This window comes from Rattus norvegicus, chromosome 3 (genome assembly GCF_036323735.1).
Source record: "Rattus norvegicus strain BN/NHsdMcwi chromosome 3, GRCr8, whole genome shotgun sequence".
NCBI classification, from domain to species: Eukaryota; Metazoa; Chordata; class Mammalia; order Rodentia; family Muridae; genus Rattus; species Rattus norvegicus.
In genome coordinates, this window is record NC_086021.1 from 119601823 (window position 1) to 119620346 (window position 18524).

Below are 18524 nucleotides of genomic sequence, written 5' to 3' on the forward strand. Positions count from 1 at the left end.
AGGGCAGTGACAGTCCATATGTGTGTCTGTGTGGAAACCAAAACAAGGTTTCAGGTATCCTTTATCACTCTCTATATTGTACCATTTTTTGCACTGTTTAGCTGGACTGGCTAAATAGTCCAGCCTTTCTGTGTCTCCTCCTCCCCTGCCCCAATTTCCAGAGCTGAGATGACAGGCACGTATGACCACACCAGGCTTTGACCTGGGTGCTGGAGATCTGAGCTCAGGTTCTCATGCTTCCATAACAAGAACTCCATCTCCCTAACCTCTCCAGGATTCCTTTGGGCCTGAAAGTGAATGAATAGCCAAATATTTTTGGAAGATAATTGAGCATAGTTTCTTTGTACAGTTCTTGTGTTTGAATCATATCACCTATATCTGTCATTTGTATGACCTTGGTCTTGGGCAGAATACTGCATCCCTGTAACCCTCAGGGCCTCCAGCTACAAAAGATAAATGTTAAAATATTGTGAGATCTGTGAGGGTTACACTGGCAGAAAGTACAGGTCACCTCAATTTTAGGTCATCCTTGTCTACCCATGACAGTAAAATCTCTGGGCAATGACATTTTATCCTTGTTTTTTCATCTTTAAAACTTAGTTTTCTCTGTTCTTTTTTCCCTTCTTGATCTTTCTCTTCTTCTCTGTTTGCTTTGATTTAGGGTCTGTATGCTGGGCAACCGCACCCTGTCATCAAGACACCTTGACATTTGCTCTAAGACCAAGGAAGTTAACAACATGACAATACCATCAAAGTTATGGGGATTCTTCTGCAACTCAAGTCAGTTTTTTAATGCCACCTGTGATGAGTACTTTGTTCACAATAATGTCACCTCAATCCAGGGCATTCCAGGGTTGGCTAGTGGCATCATTACTGGTAAGTTAGAGAGTTTAACTAGATTGGTTTGTTTTGTGTTGTTTCTTCTTTAAGTACAGTAGTGGGACGTAGGCTTTCCCGCCTTAGGTCTTCACCCTCCCCCTATTTTTTTTACTTTGTATTATAGTATTAATTACGCATAACAATAAGTTTATTATATCTTATACATGCTTATTGTGTTATTTTAATCATACTTACTCATACTCATTATTCTCATTTGCATACACACTGAATCTCATTGGAACTGACTATAGGTTCATGGGTGGTGTGTTTATAGCAGCATGGGCACTTTACAGTGGCTACAAGACTGAGGAAAATGTCTCGCCCTCCCACATTAGGTGGTTGGTTATAAAGCCTCAGGATGGGTGGGGTCTTGTGAGCTCCCCTTCCTCAAAAGACATAATGATAGAGCCCATCTCGCGGAGACCTTGTGCAGGTATTCAGAAATGCTGTGCATTCAAGCACGCAAGAGCCACAGCACAAAGCCAGCATTCTACATGACTCCTTCTCTTTCTCTGGATTTTCCATTCTTCCAGCCCCGTTTCCACGCTCCCTGAGCCTCGAAGGGAGTGATATAAATACCTTTATGACTCAGCATAAGATAGTCAATTCTTCTTACCACTGTGACCTTTGGTTACTGACCCCCACAGAGACCACGGCCCACTGTAGAAGAAGCTATTTCTGACCAAAGCTGATAGCAGCAGTAGTAGCTAAGCATAAGCATAGTTGTTGAGAAGGCAGTTTGACAGGCACAGAATTCCATTTAGCAAATATAGGCAGTAGCTTCCCCAGAGCTGGTGACCTAGACCCTAACTGGTGATGATTATGATTGCAGCCTTAAGGCTTGAACCCCGGGAATATGTCTGACAAGCATCTCATGCTCTACCATTGAGCTACACCCCAGCCCACTGTCTAAGGCTCTTCTATTGAACATGGCAGTGATCCCTGTGTGTTCACAGATGACTGTAAACTCAGAACCTTTGTGCCTCAGCCTCCTGAGTACTGGCGGGATAATAGGTGTACAACACCATGCCCTGCATACTTCTGTTTTTCTCTTAGTGAAATTATATTTAGAACTTCCTTGCAGAGTACAACTGTCAAATTTTGCCCCTTTTTTGAGAGCAGAGGTGGACAAATGACTTTCTAGCATAGGATAAGATAAAATATTTTGTGAATATTTTCATTTTGCAATATTCCTCAAGCTAACTTGAAACTCCTGGGCTTAAGGAGTCCTTCTGCCTCATGCTCCTAACAAGCTATGACTGCAGGGACTTGCCTTTGTGTCTGACTAATGTACTCTTGAAAAATTGGTCTCCCTTCAGTGATAGCTAAAACAGAACTATTTTAATGTCACCAAACACACCTATGTTTTCCTAAAGAGCTAAATTTGTGAAATTCTTTTCTTGAGTGATATACACCTTAAATGTTTTGTCCACAAATTTCTTGCCCATGAAGCAAGTTCATACAAAGAGGTTAAAACTGCTTTGATACTGATTTTTTTTTTAAAGGCTTTAAGGGGATTGGGGATTTAGCTCAGTGGTAGAGTGCTTGCCTAGCAAGCGCAAGGCCCTGGGTTCGGTCCCCAGCTCCGAAAAAAAAACAAAAAACAAAAAAAAACAAAAAAAAAGGCTTTAAATTTGAGAACTAATTTAAAAATCAACTTTATGGGATATTTGATTTTAGTCTGTTTAACTTTTACTAAGTTATGTTACTACATTTATTTTAATAAAATATTTGTAAAATTATTTTAAGATAGAGAAATATCATGTTTCATGCTACAGTGCTTACATATGTTCATGGTAGAGAAACTATGGTTCATTAAAACAGTAAGGGTTGAGGTGGAGGTGGGGCTAGAGTATAGTGCTTGCCTAGCAAATAAAAGGCTCCTGGGTCAGTCTCCACTCCAGTAGTTATAACAACAAGCAGCAGCATTTCTGGTTGAATACTGTTTGGTAAGAAATCATATGGTTGTATTACTTCCATATTTACTTATATCTTTATATTCTCTTTCTTCTTATTCACCCTACCCCTCAACCCTTTGCAGAAAACCTTTGGAGTAATTATTTACCAAAAGGTGAGATAATTGAAAAGCCATCAGCCAAGTCATCTGACGTTTTGGGCAACTTAAACCATGAATATGTTCTTGCTGATATTACCACCTCCTTCACTCTTCTGGTGGGGATCTTCTTTCCTTCTGTCACAGGTAAGTGGGTTACTTGGTTTAGATGGCCATCAAGCACAATAGTGGGTTTTCTCAGGAGATAGAATTATATTCTCTGTTTTCTGTTTACCCCTATCTTCAGTATCATTGTGAATATCAGAATGCCCAGAAAACTAAGAAGTTAACTTGGTGTTTGCCCTCTAGGTATCATGGCTGGGTCAAACAGATCTGGAGATCTGAAAGATGCTCAAAAGTCTATCCCCATTGGGACCATCCTTGCCATCCTGACCACATCCTTCGTGTGTATCCTCTTTGTAGTTTTGGTTTGAGTCATGGTGATGGGATCATGCAATAGAACAAAGATGATCAGTACTTTTATCTAATCATAGTGTCACCTCTTACTACTGCTTAACTTGCCATATAGTTGGCCTGCTTCATAAGCCTCATTAAAGCGTTTTATAGAAGTAATGAATTCAGCAACTCATTTACTGATAGTATAGTTACTACATAAAGCCAAAAGACAACAATAATTTCCTTGACTCTCAGCATAACAGATTTAAGCAATGTTGTCCTTTTTGGTGCATGTATCGAAGGAGTTGTCCTCAGAGACAAGTAAGTGTAACAACCATATGTCTGTCTTCTATGACATTTTGTCACTAGTGTCAACACAGATACCAAGAAACTAGGACAAAATGTCAGTTATTGAGCTATAATGTGTGTGTGTGTGTGTGTGTGTGTGTGTGTGTGTGTGTGTGTGTGTGTGTGTGTGTGTACATATATAGAAACAGCAGACAGATATCTATATACATATACATCCCAAACTGAGCTTGTGTAGCACATACAACACCCTAGGTTTGATTTTAGCAGTACAAAAACAAAGTTTGAAAAAAGGATTAAAATATATAATTTAGCCTGTAATAAGATAAAATACTTTGTGATTTTCTTTTTGCAATGTTCCTCAAACTAACCTCAAATTTCTGGGATTAAATATTCCTCCTGCCTCAAGCTATTAATAACTAGTATATAATAAGGACCAGTGATATTTTGTAAGACGCAACTAAGTAGCTCCCCTCCAAAAAAAAAAAACCCCATGAAGTTGTCAGAATACCGAATACTTCCCTGTACACCAAGAACTGCTAGCAGCTGTACAAATGTAGAACGAGTGAAAGGAACGATGTCACCTCTCCAGCGTCTGCTCCACAAGACAGGCATCTACTGACTAGCCCTGGGCATTCTGAATGGAAACTGGAAACTAAGTTTCTTCATGAAGGCTACTTGGTATTTATTACTTCTTTTCTCTCATATGTTTTGTGAGATATCTGTAGACAGACCTCTCCCTGAAAGCTGCTAATTCTTACATTTTCCATCTTGGTTAATACCCTCACTTCAGTCCCTCTCACTAAAGAATGTAAATATCTTTCTACCCTAGATGTTTCCCCTCATTTTCATCCAACATCCAAGTCAGTTTTCAGTCACTGTTCAGTGGTCCCATCAGTATTTATTGAGCTTCAGGTTTCTTTTTTCCTCTTTGTAATCACATGATAATCTGCCTTTGAGCTTTATCACCTTCGTACCTATTGCCACCGGGGTGCTCTTTCTCCTTACCTTGTCTCTGTTGTTTCCTTTGCTTCAGTTGGTTGTTCCTGCTGGGAAGACTAACTTCATCTTCCTGAAGAGTAAGCAAAGGGCCTTCTCTCCTATAGTTTTCCATCTTTGCCCCCAAAGTAGAATTACTCCTCTTGTCTGACCACAATACTTACACTTACTGTGGTGTTACACTCACCACACTGTACTACTCGTTTCATATTATATTCCCCTGATTGAACTCTTTGAAGGCCAGAATAGATACCACAGAGAGAGAGAGAGAGAGAGAGAGAGAGACAGAGACAGAGAGAGACAGAGACAGAGACAGACAGAGAGAGAGAGAGAGAGAGTGTGTGTGTGTGTGTGTGTGTGTGTGTGTGTGTGTGTAGGTATGTGCACACATATCTGCTCAGTGGCATGAGGACAATGTTGGGTGTCTGTTCTATCACTCTCTACCTTATTTCCTTGAGACTGGACCTCTCACTGAACCTAGAGGTAGACTGTCATCCAGAAAACTGCAGCAATCCTGTCTCTGCCCGACAGAATTCTGCAGTTAGAGACGCACACACATCTATACCCCACTTTTTATATGGATTCTGAGGATTTGAACTCAGGTTTTCATCATTGCACAACAAGTGCTGCTACCCTGAGACCTCTGTTATTAAGTTTTATATAAATCTCAAAATGTTTTAATATATTAATTTTTGCAGTTATTCTTAGGAATCTGCCCCAAGGAAAAATAGCTTATGTTTCATTGTATATACATTCATAATGATTTTAATTACAGTATTTCAAATAATAGAATATTTGTAAGAGGGGAGCTGCAGTTGTGATGTAAAGAGAATAAATTAATGAAAAAATCAATAGTAGAATGGATGATGTACAACTGTTACAAATAAATAGAAACATGCAAAGTATGCATAATGCTAACAAAGTATGCATAATGCTAACAAAGCATGCATAATGCTAACAAGTTGAGGCTGAAGAAATGGCTCAGTGCTTAAGAGTACTTAACTACTTTTTCAGAGGACCCAAGTTCAGTTCCTAGCACCTCCCTGGTAGCCCATGTCCAGTTTCAGGAGTTTTGACATCCTCTTCTAGCCTCCAGGCATCAGGTACACACTTGGTACACAAACATGCATGCACAATAAAGAAAAAGTGATGACTGTTCTTAAACGACTGTGGACCTCCTGCTTTGTGGGTTTTTGCACTTTTCCAGTTTCTACCCCAAAGCAGATAAATTGCCATTACAGAGAAATCTGTAAGTGAAGCTTCACTTGTTTTTTTAACTGTACTGTTTGTTTTCTTAATATATATTATTAATTTTCCCCTCCACAGTGGTGATAGAGATTAAACCCAGGGCCTCAGAAATATGCTAAGTCAACAATGTATTATATATCCCTAGTCCAGAAACTTATTTTTTGAGACAGGGTCTGGCTATATATCCTGAGCTGGCCTGGAACTTGCTGAATAGACTATACTGACCTTGAACTCAAAAGTGTAGCCTTCCTGTCCCCAAACTCATAATCCTCTTGCCCTAGCCCCCTGCAAGCTGAGGGGATGGGTATGTGCCATAATGCCTGCTGTTATGGAAACACTGTAACTTTACATTTTTAGTCTTCATGTTGACTCGGTTTGAGACTGTAAAACTTATTAAGCAAGAAAACATCACTGGGTGAATGTCTTCCTAACTTTTAATCTACAGTTGTTTTCAAATTAAATTTCCCACTGTTTCTTTCTCAGATTTGGGGATGCTGTAAAAGGGAATTTGGTTGTAGGCACCTTATCCTGGCCATCCCCATGGGTGATTGTTATTGGCTCCTTCTTTTCAACGTGTGGAGCTGGACTTCAGAGCCTCACAGGTGCACCTCGGCTGCTGCAGGCTATTGCCAAGGACAACATCATACCTTTCCTTAGGGTGAGTGATGGTTTGCTGTGCCCTCTGCTTTTTTTCCTCGGGTCTTATGAAAAATGTTACCGTTTTCAGCTTAAGAATTGGGAGATCATAAATGTAGAAATATATAAAGCTTAATACAAGGTCCTCAAAATGCTTGCTATGAAGTTATTTTTCAGCTATTTGAAATGGGCACATTGTGTCGGTGCCCCCATGCCTGATGTTTTTCCTCATATATACAGGTTTTTGGACACAGTAAAGCTAATGGGGAACCTACCTGGGCCTTACTTCTAACTGCTGCCATAGCAGAGCTGGGAATTCTCATCGCCTCCCTGGATCTCGTGGCCCCAATTCTTTCCATGTAAGAGCTGCTTTATTCTCAATATAGTTGTTCACTGATCAATAACATGATTTCTATCAGTCATCTAAAAGTAGTAGTAATGACAGAGTTGACCAAACATAGGCCACACTTTACTTAAAAGAATATCCCTGAGATGGGGCTGGAGAGATGGCTCAGTGGTTAATAGTGTGCATGGCTCTTCCAGAGGACCTAAGTCCAGTTCTTAGCACCCACGTCAGGTAGCTCACAACCACGTATAAGTCCAGTTCCTAGAGACCTGACATCTGACCTTGGGGAGCACTCATGTGAACACACACACATAATTAAAATAAATCTTTAAAAGAATATTCCTGAGAACTTCTATATAAGGCTAACTGTTTTATAAATGACTTGATTTTATGGAGGGAGGAGTCCTATATGCAAGTAACTTGTATAACTTCACAAGTCTCTCTCTCTCTCTCTCTCTCTCTCTCTCTCTCTCTCTCTCTCTCTCTCTCTCTCCATGCTTACATTTGAACCCAGGGTACTGTATGCACTAGGCCTGTTCTCTACTGAGCTACATCCTCTAGCCCCTGCCTTCACTCTATGAGTCATTAGCAATTGCTTTCACTGTTGGCTTCAATTCATTTACCTGCACATTACTAATGACTGACTGTCTACCTGACACTGGCGATATGAAGATATATAAGGTTCACGCCCTCAAGGAATTATGAGTCCCCCATAGAGTACAGTGAATGAAGAATGGTAAAGGTAACTACTGGGTGCCACAAAAGCATGGCACACAGAAAGAGAGGAAGTTTCTGTAGGAGGTGGCATGAATCTTGAAGATAACTAGTTATTTGCCAACCAGAGGAGGATGTGTCTTAATCTGCAGTTCCAGGGGATTCAGTGCCCTCTTCTGGCCTCTGAAGTCACTAAGCACAGTTTGCTGCACATACCCTTATGTGTAAGGGCAAAACATCCTTACATATAAAAGTAAAGAAATCTTCACTCGGCGTATGCACAAGGAAGCAGAGGCAGACAGATCTTGTGAGTTTGAGGCCAGCTTGGTCTATATACCTAGACAGTGAGTTCTAGGACAGCCAAAGTTGCATAAATGAAAACCTGTCTCAAAAAAAAAAAAGTATAGGGGGATTTGGGGGAAGGACTAGAAAAGAATAGTATTGAACTAGAAGTTGGAAAAGAAAAAAAAAGAAGTGAAAGCCTGAACTAAGATGAGGGCACTGGAAAAAGAAAGTAAAGCAGTGTGGGGAGGTTGAAGTAGGCAGAGTTACAGTTCTTGATAGGTAAATGTAGGGGAGAATGAATAAGGAGGTAGAAATATGGATTAAGTCCTGAACATCTGGTAAAGAATAGTTGTGCCAGGCCCAAGAGATGGCTCAGTGGGTAAGAGCATTGTCTGTTCTTCCAGAGAGGTTCTGGATTCAATTCCCAGTATACATGGCTACTCACAATTTTCTGTAATTCCAGTCTAAAGGTATTCAACACCCTTTCCTGCCTCCACAGGCTCTCAGAACACACATGGTACAGAGACTTACATACAGGAAAACACACATACACATTTTTTTGTGTTTGAGACAGGGTTTCTCAGTGTAGCCCTGAGTGTCCTGTAACTCACTCTGTAGACCAGGCTGGCCTCAAACTCAGAGATGTACCTGCCTCTGCCTCCCCAAGTGCTGGGATTAAAGACGTGTGCCACCACCATCTAGCCAAAAAAATTAAAAAAAAAAAATGGTTTCATCAGCCAAAAGAGAAAACATTGGAAGATAAACAGATTTGGGAGAAAAGGCTTTTAAAATTTCTGTAAGTGGTTGGTGCTGTATAAATAGGGTTTAGTAGTGCAGAGGCCTCCAGTTATCATTTTATAATAATTCTGCCTACTGTTTTTATTCCGCCAGGTTTTTTCTCATGTGTTACCTCTTTGTGAACTTGGCTTGTGCCTTGCAAACATTACTGCGAACCCCCCACTGGAGGCCTCGATTCCGCTACTATCACTGGTAAGCCTCCATGTTCCTCCTCACCTTTCTAGAAGTCTAAGATATTCTGGGCTCTCCATACATTTCTTAAATTGGCCAGCCATTCCATTACTATTTTGATAGTCACAATTGTTGCTGGAATTCCTGTCTTTCCTACTCTCTCATAACCATTATGTATCTCTTTAGAGTAACATAACAGCTGCAGAGACCTAAAGTGCTTATTTACAGGCTGCTTCAGCCTTACGGTCCGTGTACACCTTCCCTTTGCACATCTACCTTTCTCTTGTCTTAGCTGAGCACTGGATTGCATCTTTAGTTTCTCATCACTCCTCATTCTCACTGTTATCAGAATCTCACTCAGTAACTAAGGGTGTGACTGTGAAGGTGGTAACCCAAGTCCTTATTCACTTTCCCTACTTCCTGGTTGTGTAATCTGACGAAAGCATATAGCCTCCTGAAACCATATTTTACTAGCTCATAACAGGGAGTAATGCCTGCACTTTAATACAGTGCTGGTACACAGTAAAGCTCTCCGTGGAAAGCTGTGGTACTGTGGTAAATGTTGCCAGTCCTGAAGGAGCCATCTATGTTTTTTATTTTTCTTCTTTTTTTTGGGGGGGGGGTAGATTGTTCTAGGTTTTGGCTGGTTTTTGGTGTTTTTATTTGTTTGTTCTGTTTTGTTTGAGACACGATATCTCTGGTTGCCCTAGTTGTCCTGTAACTCACTTTGTTCATCAGGCTGGCCTCAAACTCAGAGATCTACCTGCCTCTGCCCTCCCAGTGCTAGGATTTAAAGGCCTGCACCACCACTGCCCAGCTGTCTTATCATTTTCCTATGACCATATGATCATGTGCATTTTTATGTTCCTGTGTGTGCCTGTTGCTGTATACTCTTGTTTTCTGACTTCCCTTCCTCCTCTGGCTTCATTTACCAAAAATGACCAATGATGGGACATTTATGTGGCAAAAATATATACACACAACTGGTTGTAACACCTCTCATCCTCCCTCTAGCTTTAACATTAGCTAAAAGTTTGTGGTGAACATTTTTAGTGTTATATTTTAGTCTCCAAAGTAACAATTCTTCTAATTACACTTCATAGAAACATTCATCATAGAGCTAGAAAGGCAATACTGCAAACAAAGGGGCTTCAGTAATACTTCATCTACGTAATTTATTTGCTCAAAACTGCCACTACCAGTTTCTCTTTAACTGCTATTAAAAGCTAACAACTTTTCATCACTGGATTCTACAGTTAAGGGGAATTAAATACTCATAAAAATGTTAGGAATACTTATAAGAAAAATATTTAATATCTCATTTCAGATTCCTGATGGTATTCAATCCACACTTTTCCAAATAAGCACTAATTGTCCTTGAAGCAGATAGCCCTGTAGCACTCCTCTCCATAGTTCATGATTGCCCAGAAACAGGAAGGCATAGGGTTATTACCCCATATGGGTTGGTGGGAAGGCTCAGTGACAGATGGCCTGCCTACTGTACAAGGCATTGGGTCTGAGCCACAGCACCAGAAAGAAGGAAAGAAAAATCAGAGTCAGTGCTATAGCAAACATATGAGGATTTTTTTTCTAATAACAATTTTCATTATATTTAACACAAGTTCTATCTGTAATTCACTGGAAATTAATATGTACTAATGTTAACACTTATGTATTATACTATATCATGATATATTAGAACATGTTATATTAATATGTTACATGTTAATGTATTATATTGATATAATTTATAATATAATTTTAATATATTAATATAATTTGATGTATTAATATATTAATCATATATTTTATATAATCAGGCATTATATGTTATGTATACTATATATGATATATAACATATATATAAACAATCCCCATCATAGTCTAGGAAGCACCCCTCAAACTGGTATCTTTCCTTGCTGCTTAAGACACTTACTGATTTATATTTTTGATTTTCATCTTCCAGGGCCCTCTCTTTCATGGGAATGAGTATCTGTCTAGCTCTGATGTTCATTTCTTCTTGGTATTATGCCATTGTAGCTATGGTAATAGCTGGCATGATCTACAAGTACATTGAATACCAAGGGTGAGTTTGAATTTTACCTTCATCACTGCTGAAAGCGGCAGTCAAGAATGGCTTGTCTGACCATGCATGGTGTCACAGTGTGTAACAGGAGGCTGAAGCAGAAAGATTGCAAATACAAACCAACCTGGGCTACGTGCCAAGATTCCCCTCACCAAAAAGGGAAAAACATGCTGGGCTGGAGATAGGATGGCTGAGTGGTTAATAAAATTACCCAAATGTAAACAGCTTAGCTAAACTTTTCAAGCAGGGGATAGTCTGAAATACACTTAATCCTGAATAATCCTGAAATAACCAAAACCTCAAACAACCTCCAAAAATGGGGATAAACTATGTTCTGACTCAGATTACTTTGACTTTATTTTTCCATTATTTTCAAAATCACAATTACAAGTAATTTCCTAATCTGAATTGCTGTTCCACATGGTTGCTTTTGAGGAGATCCTCACGAGGTAAAGTGAGTGACCCTGGTAACCTGTATTGTGGAGCAGCTGTAGGAAGGTCAGTGTCACAGTGGGTTCCTCATGCTAGTAAGGGACAACAGTTAAACCACAGCCATGAGTTTCAGTCTTCTACCTTGTACATATTTTACTGTTACCTAGGTTTTATGTTTTCAAACTTCTACTCACTATAAACTGACTATCCCTCTTTTTTCTTCTCCTCCCAAGGGCTGAAAAAGAATGGGGCGATGGTATCCGTGGGCTGTCACTCAGTGCAGCCCGCTTCGCTTTGCTCCGCCTAGAGGAAGGCCCTCCTCACACTAAAAACTGGAGGTAAAGCAGCCACAAAGCAGAGATTAGTAGTGTTTGCCCATAGTTAACCACACAGCTGCACTGTCTTGATCACCAGATAAAGAAAGCATGTGGCTGGGGGAACTGCTGGCAAGTTTTGAACTATCCCCTAACCTTGTTGCCTTACTTAGTATTTATTGTTGTTGTTCTATTAATATTGGTCAGTTTCAGATAACACTGAGAACATTGGAAATAACCGAGAACCCTCACCTTACCATTGCACTGATTCCATCCTTCTGTCAAAGTCCAGTGCTTTGTAAGGACCTCCTGAGGGGAAGGATGAAGTTGCCATCTGTTCCCACACCCACATGCCTTCTCCCTCACCTCTTCACAGGCCTCAGCTGCTTGTACTGCTAAAGCTGGATGAAGACTTACACGTCAAGCACCCTCGCCTCCTCACCTTTGCCTCACAGCTCAAGGCAGGAAAGGGACTCACCATTGTGGGCTCTGTCATCGTGGGGAACTTCCTGGAGAACTATGGTGACGCTCTAGCAGCAGAGCAGGTGAGGAGCACTGACTCTGGGTCTGTGTTCCTCCAGCATTTGTGCTCTCCAGGCTGACCAGCATTTCTAAGTTACACCTTTTCCTGTGTGACCTAGGCCTCCAACTTAGTGCTGACTTTTGAACAATCATACTCCCTCAAACAGGAGCCAGAATAGATATCTATTCTTCCCACTTAAAGCATTACCTGTGCATATAATAAACACAGTTCCTAGTTAGACTCCAAGTGTGTTGACCCGAAAGTAAGAGAAATCATGTTGATATTTATTTGACTGTGGAGAAGATTCCTAAATCTTACACCAGCAGTGCCAAGGTGACCTTTCTTTTGACTACCGTTTGTATGGAATCAAGAGAACTTAGCTTGCTATTTCTGATTACCTATGCAGAGCAGGCTGTTCTGTATAAAGATGTTTGTTCTAACGTTGTCAATGATGGAACTAATCCTGTTGTTTGGGGAAACTGTCAGCTGTCACTAAATTATTAGTGGATTTTATTTCATAGTACAGACTGCTCTTACAGAGAAAACCTGACTTAGGTTCCAAGCACCCATATTGGGCAGCTCATAATCACCTATAACTCTAGCTCCAGGGAGTCCAACTCCTACACACACACACACACACACACACACACACACACACACACACACACACACAATTCATTTTTAAAATTAATCCATTTTTTTAAAAAACTAGAAATTTCAGAAACATTAACCCAGGTGACAAAAAATTAAATTTTTAAGAAGCATATGGTTACAAATGAAGAGCATCACCTTAGATAACCACAGACTTAATCTATGTCTTTGGGAAAAATCATAGCTATTTTGTACATCATAAGTTACCTTTCCAACAAAGGAGTAAGGTAAGAAGAAATGGGCATACGATGTTATTTCTAAGTTATCCTGACTAAATGCAACACTAATAACTTAAATGCAGGTGTCCTTACCATTCAAATGTCACAATAAATATAAGAAGAGAGAAGAAGGGGGGAAAAGGAAACCTTATCTGAGAAAATTCTAAAGTGAAACTTCAGGATCATCAGATTAGGTTTCCTGAAAGGATAAGTCAGGACATGCCTGGGGTGACAGGAATTTACACTAGTGAACTTACCGTGTCTGGTATCCGCTTTTTGGACATCCTAGTGCTCAGCGCTTTACCTGAAAGGGAAGCACGCAGCAGAGAGGAAAAAGGGAGAGGAGCTACATGAGGGCAGCCAGCCCAGCTACAGATCTAAATACAGATGACAGAAAAGTCAGAACAAAACAAAAATGACACTTCACTGAGCACACTTAACTCCTTGAAGTTCTCTGTAGAGATAGAGTCTTATGTAGAATTTGGGGAGAGATGGAAGGACAGAAAGTGAGACAAAATGACGAGTCAAAGGTCCAGGGTAAAGCAGTTGAAGTTTTGTATCTTTTTCAGACCATTAAGCACCTCATGGAGGCAGAAAAGGTAAAAGGGTTCTGCCAGCTGGTAGTGGCTGCCAAGCTGAAAGAGGGCATTTCACACCTCATCCAGTCCTGTGGCCTTGGAGGCATGAAGCACAACACAGTGGTGATGGGCTGGCCCAATGGCTGGCGTCAGAGTGAAGATGCTCGTGCTTGGAAGACTTTCATTGGTACAGTGTCCTGTATTAACCTGAGGGCCCATAAGGGGGACTAAATTAAATCTGTCACCCTAACCCTGTCCTAAAGTAGAGACCATGCATGAAACATACTGTTAAGACAGCCACCTAGAAACTACTAACATGATGGTAACCTGCTGTCCTCATCTGTACATTTATGTCCACAAAGTATTTATCTATGTCAAGTCTCAAACTGTCATTTTCAGTTGTCATTTTTCATTCTGATGACTCCACAGGAACTAGAAAGATTATTTCTCATCAGACTCTGACAAATTCATGCATTAAATATGTAGTATAAAGCATCTCTAGTTACTTAAACCATGGTTCCCCATTCAATTAGTAGCTCCCCAGACTTCAGTCAGTGACTTCTGCTTCTCAGTAAAGTATTATAATGTATATGTCAATAGGACACATTATTCAAAGAAATGTCAATAAGGGTTACCTTTCTTTCCTGAAAATGGTGGGAAGCAAAGCCCAGAGATTGTCTGCATATCCCAATTTGCTCTTCTCTCCACAGGCACAGTTCGAGTGACAACTGCTGCCCATCTAGCCCTGTTAGTGGCTAAAAATGTCTCCTTCTTTCCCAGCAATGTGGAACAATTTTCTGAGGGCAACATTGATGTGTGGTGGATTGTGCATGATGGGGGCATGCTCATGCTATTACCATTCCTACTGAAACAGCACAAGGTATTTTGGACTGCTCTTTCCCTCCTGCTGTAGTGGTGAGACTTAAAATCTGAACAGGCAGGGCTTATTCTTGGTGTCCCATGATCCCAGCTCCAGCCTTATGAGAAGTAGAGTGGGTTTAGGTTTTATTTTTTAATTGTATTTTGTTGTTATATTTTATACCAATGCATCTTAAGTGAATTCCTATAAGCTTACTAAAATTCCTGTATAACAGTGTTTGGAAAGAACAAAAACCAGAAAAACAAAATACAATAATGCATCAGTTTCAGGTACAGTTCTGGTGTCTGTAGACCAGGCTGCCTTTGAACTCACAGATCACAGAGATCCACCTGCCTTTGCTTCCTGAGTGCTGGGATTAAGGATGAGTGCCACCATTCCCAGCTCTCTATTCAGTTAGTATGGTATCATTGCCGTGCTATTTGAATAAGCCTTCTCAGTGTACCCCGAGTGAGGATGTGTAGGCTTCCCCTCCGCATATGAAGCCAGCAGATGTTCTGCAGGGGGCAGCAGTTTGCTGTCCTCTCAGTCAATCCTGGCATATTATCTGTAAGTAGCATTTTATCCATTGTAGATTGATGGTCAGTCTTACACTGTCTTCCTGCATTTTAGGGATGCTGACTGCAAGCCCTGAGTATTCTACCCATGCTTCTGACTTAGGGGTTTACATTCCTCCCTTCCTAGATAGTTAATTTACTGGACATGCTTACTAAATCCAGAGGAAACAGTTTGTTACATTTACTGTTTATAATTTTTAAAACATTACAAAAGATACAGATAAGGAGATGTGCAGGGCATAGAGGCAAGGAGTTTGTGCACCCTTGCTGGCGTGTCCTGCTCTCTAGGAGTCCAGTTATCTCAAATTTCCCGGAAGTTCAGTCTAGTAGGGTTTTCAGTGAAGGCTTTCATACATAGGCCCAACTGAAAAATCACCCACCATTGGTGGTCAGCTCCACCTCGACCCCTCCGTCGTCCTTTTGCAAGTCACGTGCCAGAAGCCAGGGACGGAAACCAATCTCACAGTATTACATGAGCAAGTTTTTCCTCAGTAATGAAATTAAGAATTTAAAACCAGGAACAGGGAAATGTGCCAGTAATCCACCACCCAGAAGGCCGAGCCAGGATACAGTGTAACCAGAACATATTTAACGTGTTGCTTAGTTAGCCTTATCAGGAAGAAAGGAACAAATACTTGATAGGACAGCAAGGTCATTCTAGACATTAATGTCTCCTTTTAAGAAAACACTTTTTCCCTTGTTGCATCTAATTTTCCCATGTACACTGGGCTGTGCCAGGTTTGGCGAAAATGCAGCATACGGATCTTCACAGTAGCCCAACTAGAAGACAACAGTATCCAGATGAAGAAGGACCTGGCCACCTTCCTGTACCATCTGCGCATCGAGGCCGAAGTGGAAGTGGTGGAGATGGTGAGGAGTGGAGTTTGAAACAGACAAGACTAACACTCCTTGAACCCTAGCTTTCCTCCTAGAATCTAGTTTGGGATATTACTCAGCTATAAATGTGTGCTTTAATCACCTAGGCCTAACGACCTAGGTGAAATAATGGACCTAAGTAAGTAGAACGTGTGAATGTTTGCAATTGTTTCTATTTGTGTTCTTTTTAGAACTTTACATTTTTATTACAGACTAAGTGTGTATGTGTATGGGTCAGAGGATGGATGATATACAGGAGTCAGTTTTTCCTTCTATCATGTGACTCTCTTGGACCTAAATTTGGGGCATTGTGGCAGCAAATGCCTTTACATATAGGGTCATCTTCCTACTCCTGGGATTGCTTTTTGTTTGCTTTATTTACTACACAGCTTCTACATAGGTCCCAAATTTTTAGCTACTTAGTTTATTAATATTTAATTCATGCTAAAAAAGTCACACTAGTTTTGTATGTTTCGTTTTAATCATTTAATATTGATTAGATCATAGAAAAAAAATCAAAGCCTCTGTATAAATCCCCCAAACCATGTGTCCTTATAACTGAAGACTGAACAAAGTAGGAGGGAAAGGTTGCTGTGGTGGCAGTTCTGAATTAGGTCATGTGTAAAAATAAATATGGGGGAGGAGGACTAGAGAGATGGCTCAGTGGGAAGAGCATTAGCTACTCTTCGAGAGAACCCAGGTTCAATTCCCAGCACCCACATGACAGCTCACAATTGTTTGTAACTCGAGTTTGAGGGGATCTGACATCCTCACACAGACATACATACAGGCAAAACACCAATGCACACAAAATAAAAATAAATTTTTAGAAAATAAAAACAAAATGTGTGGTTAACTTTTCTTTGTGCCTACTTTGTGTGCTGTGTGTGGCAGCATGACAGTGACATATCTGCCTATACTTATGAGCGCACCCTGATGATGGAGCAGAGGTCCCAGATGCTTCGGCACATGCGGCTGTCCAAAACAGAACGAGATAGAGAGGTAAGGCCTTGCTGAATTGGCCTTATTTGTGAGGCCTTCTCAGTTACTCCAGTACAACCTGCTGTCTTCAAAGCATTTAAGCATGAGAAAAAGAATAGCGAAAATAACTGTTTGCCCTCCTCCAGGCACAACTGGTGAAAGATCGAAACTCAATGCTTCGCTTAACTAGCATTGGCTCTGACGAGGATGAAGAAACAGAAACTTACCAAGAGAAGGTGCACATGACTTGGACCAAGGATAAATACATGGCATCCCGGGGGCAAAAGGTCAAATCAATGGAAGGATTCCAAGACCTACTTAATATGCGTCCGTAAGTGTTTCCACTCACGCTTGACTACCTGAACACTGTCACAAAGCATGGGTGTTTTCATCTTACCTAAATCAGCTATTGTTGTTTGCTTCTGAAGATTAGTTCCCAATTTTAAACACTGGATATAAGCTAACCATCTTTTTCTCCTCACATAGTTCATTTCTATATTATTTGTCTATTATTATAAAATAGGCAAACAGAATGAGAAAACTAGGCCAGTGAGATAATAGCTTGTTAGGTAAAGGTGCTTGTTGGCAAGCCTCAGTACCTAAATTTGATCATCAGGACTTGCCTCTTATAAACTGGTGGAAGGGGAACCTACTCCCAAAAAGCTGCCTTCCTATACACACACCTTTAAAGAATAAGAAAACTAGAGGTGTTAATATAACAAATTATCACATTAGCCACAGTAAAGTGAAAAGGCTCTGGGCCTCAAAATAGAGAGTATTTAAAACTAGTTTCTTTTTGCCTTAACTGTATGATTTCTTCACACGCAGGGACCAGTCCAACGTGAGACGGATGCATACAGCAGTGAAGCTCAATGAAGTTATAGTTAACAAGTCCCACGAAGCAAAGCTGGTTTTGTTGAATATGCCAGGACCACCCCGAAACCCTGAAGGTGATGAGAACTGTATCCTTTCCAAGAGGGAAGCTGCCAATTGGGAAAAAATCCTTCTCAAGACAACTAGGTAGTAGTTAATTAAAGTCAGTCCGTTCCTCATTTCCTTCTCTAAGGAGGAGCTTAATGTTAAGGTCATAGGTAGGGATGCTTCCAAAGTTGTGAGATTAATCGATCAGGAAGCTGGGGCATCAGGTTATTATGTTCTCTCTGAAACCCAAGTATACCAAGTTGATAAATTTGCAATATGACTTGTAATTTTCAGTGATAAACCTAGAGACAGAATCTCCACACCCATTCTCCTTTTTAAGATCCTCACTCTGCAAAGCCGCTTTCTTTAGATGGAGTTAGGTAAGAAGCACTTGCGACTTGTTAATGGAGGGAGGAAAAGACAGGTTCTTTCTTCATCCCATAGCCTGTATGTGGAGGTCAGAGGGAAACCTTCGAGTCGGTCAAACTCAAGTATCTTTACCTGCCCCACCCTATCCCCCCAAGCCTTTTTTTTTTCCTCATGTGTTGCTTGCATGTGTGATGTGTGAGTAGTGCCCATGGAGGTCTGAAGAGTTTGTTTGATTTTTCTAGAACTAAGTTACGGATGGCGATGAGCCACCATATGCATGCTGGGCACTCATACCTGGGTCCTCTGCAAG

At 40.6% G+C, this 18524-nt stretch overlaps 1 protein-coding gene across 4 annotated transcripts in view; it reads left to right on the forward strand.

Moving 5' to 3' along the window:
- Slc12a6 (solute carrier family 12, member 6) overlaps positions 1-18524 on the forward strand; it is a 99135-nt gene that overhangs the window by 76302 nt on the left and 4309 nt on the right. For all 4 annotated transcript variants that reach the window (XM_063284594.1, XM_006234710.5, NM_001109630.1 and 1 more), the window contains 16 exons: positions 662-876; positions 2921-3079; positions 3242-3340; positions 3592-3649; positions 6365-6539; positions 6758-6876; positions 8754-8852; positions 10798-10917; positions 11583-11687; positions 12040-12208; positions 13625-13820; positions 14344-14513; positions 15806-15937; positions 16838-16945; positions 17071-17255; positions 17753-17886. In XM_063284594.1, the coding sequence (XP_063140664.1) occupies positions 662-876; positions 2921-3079; positions 3242-3340; positions 3592-3649; positions 6365-6539; positions 6758-6876; positions 8754-8852; positions 10798-10917; positions 11583-11687; positions 12040-12208; positions 13625-13820; positions 14344-14513; positions 15806-15937; positions 16838-16945; positions 17071-17255; positions 17753-17886 (2243 nt within the window). The remainder of the gene's footprint in view (positions 1-661; positions 877-2920; positions 3080-3241; positions 3341-3591; positions 3650-6364; positions 6540-6757; positions 6877-8753; positions 8853-10797; positions 10918-11582; positions 11688-12039; positions 12209-13624; positions 13821-14343; positions 14514-15805; positions 15938-16837; positions 16946-17070; positions 17256-17752; positions 17887-18524) is intronic.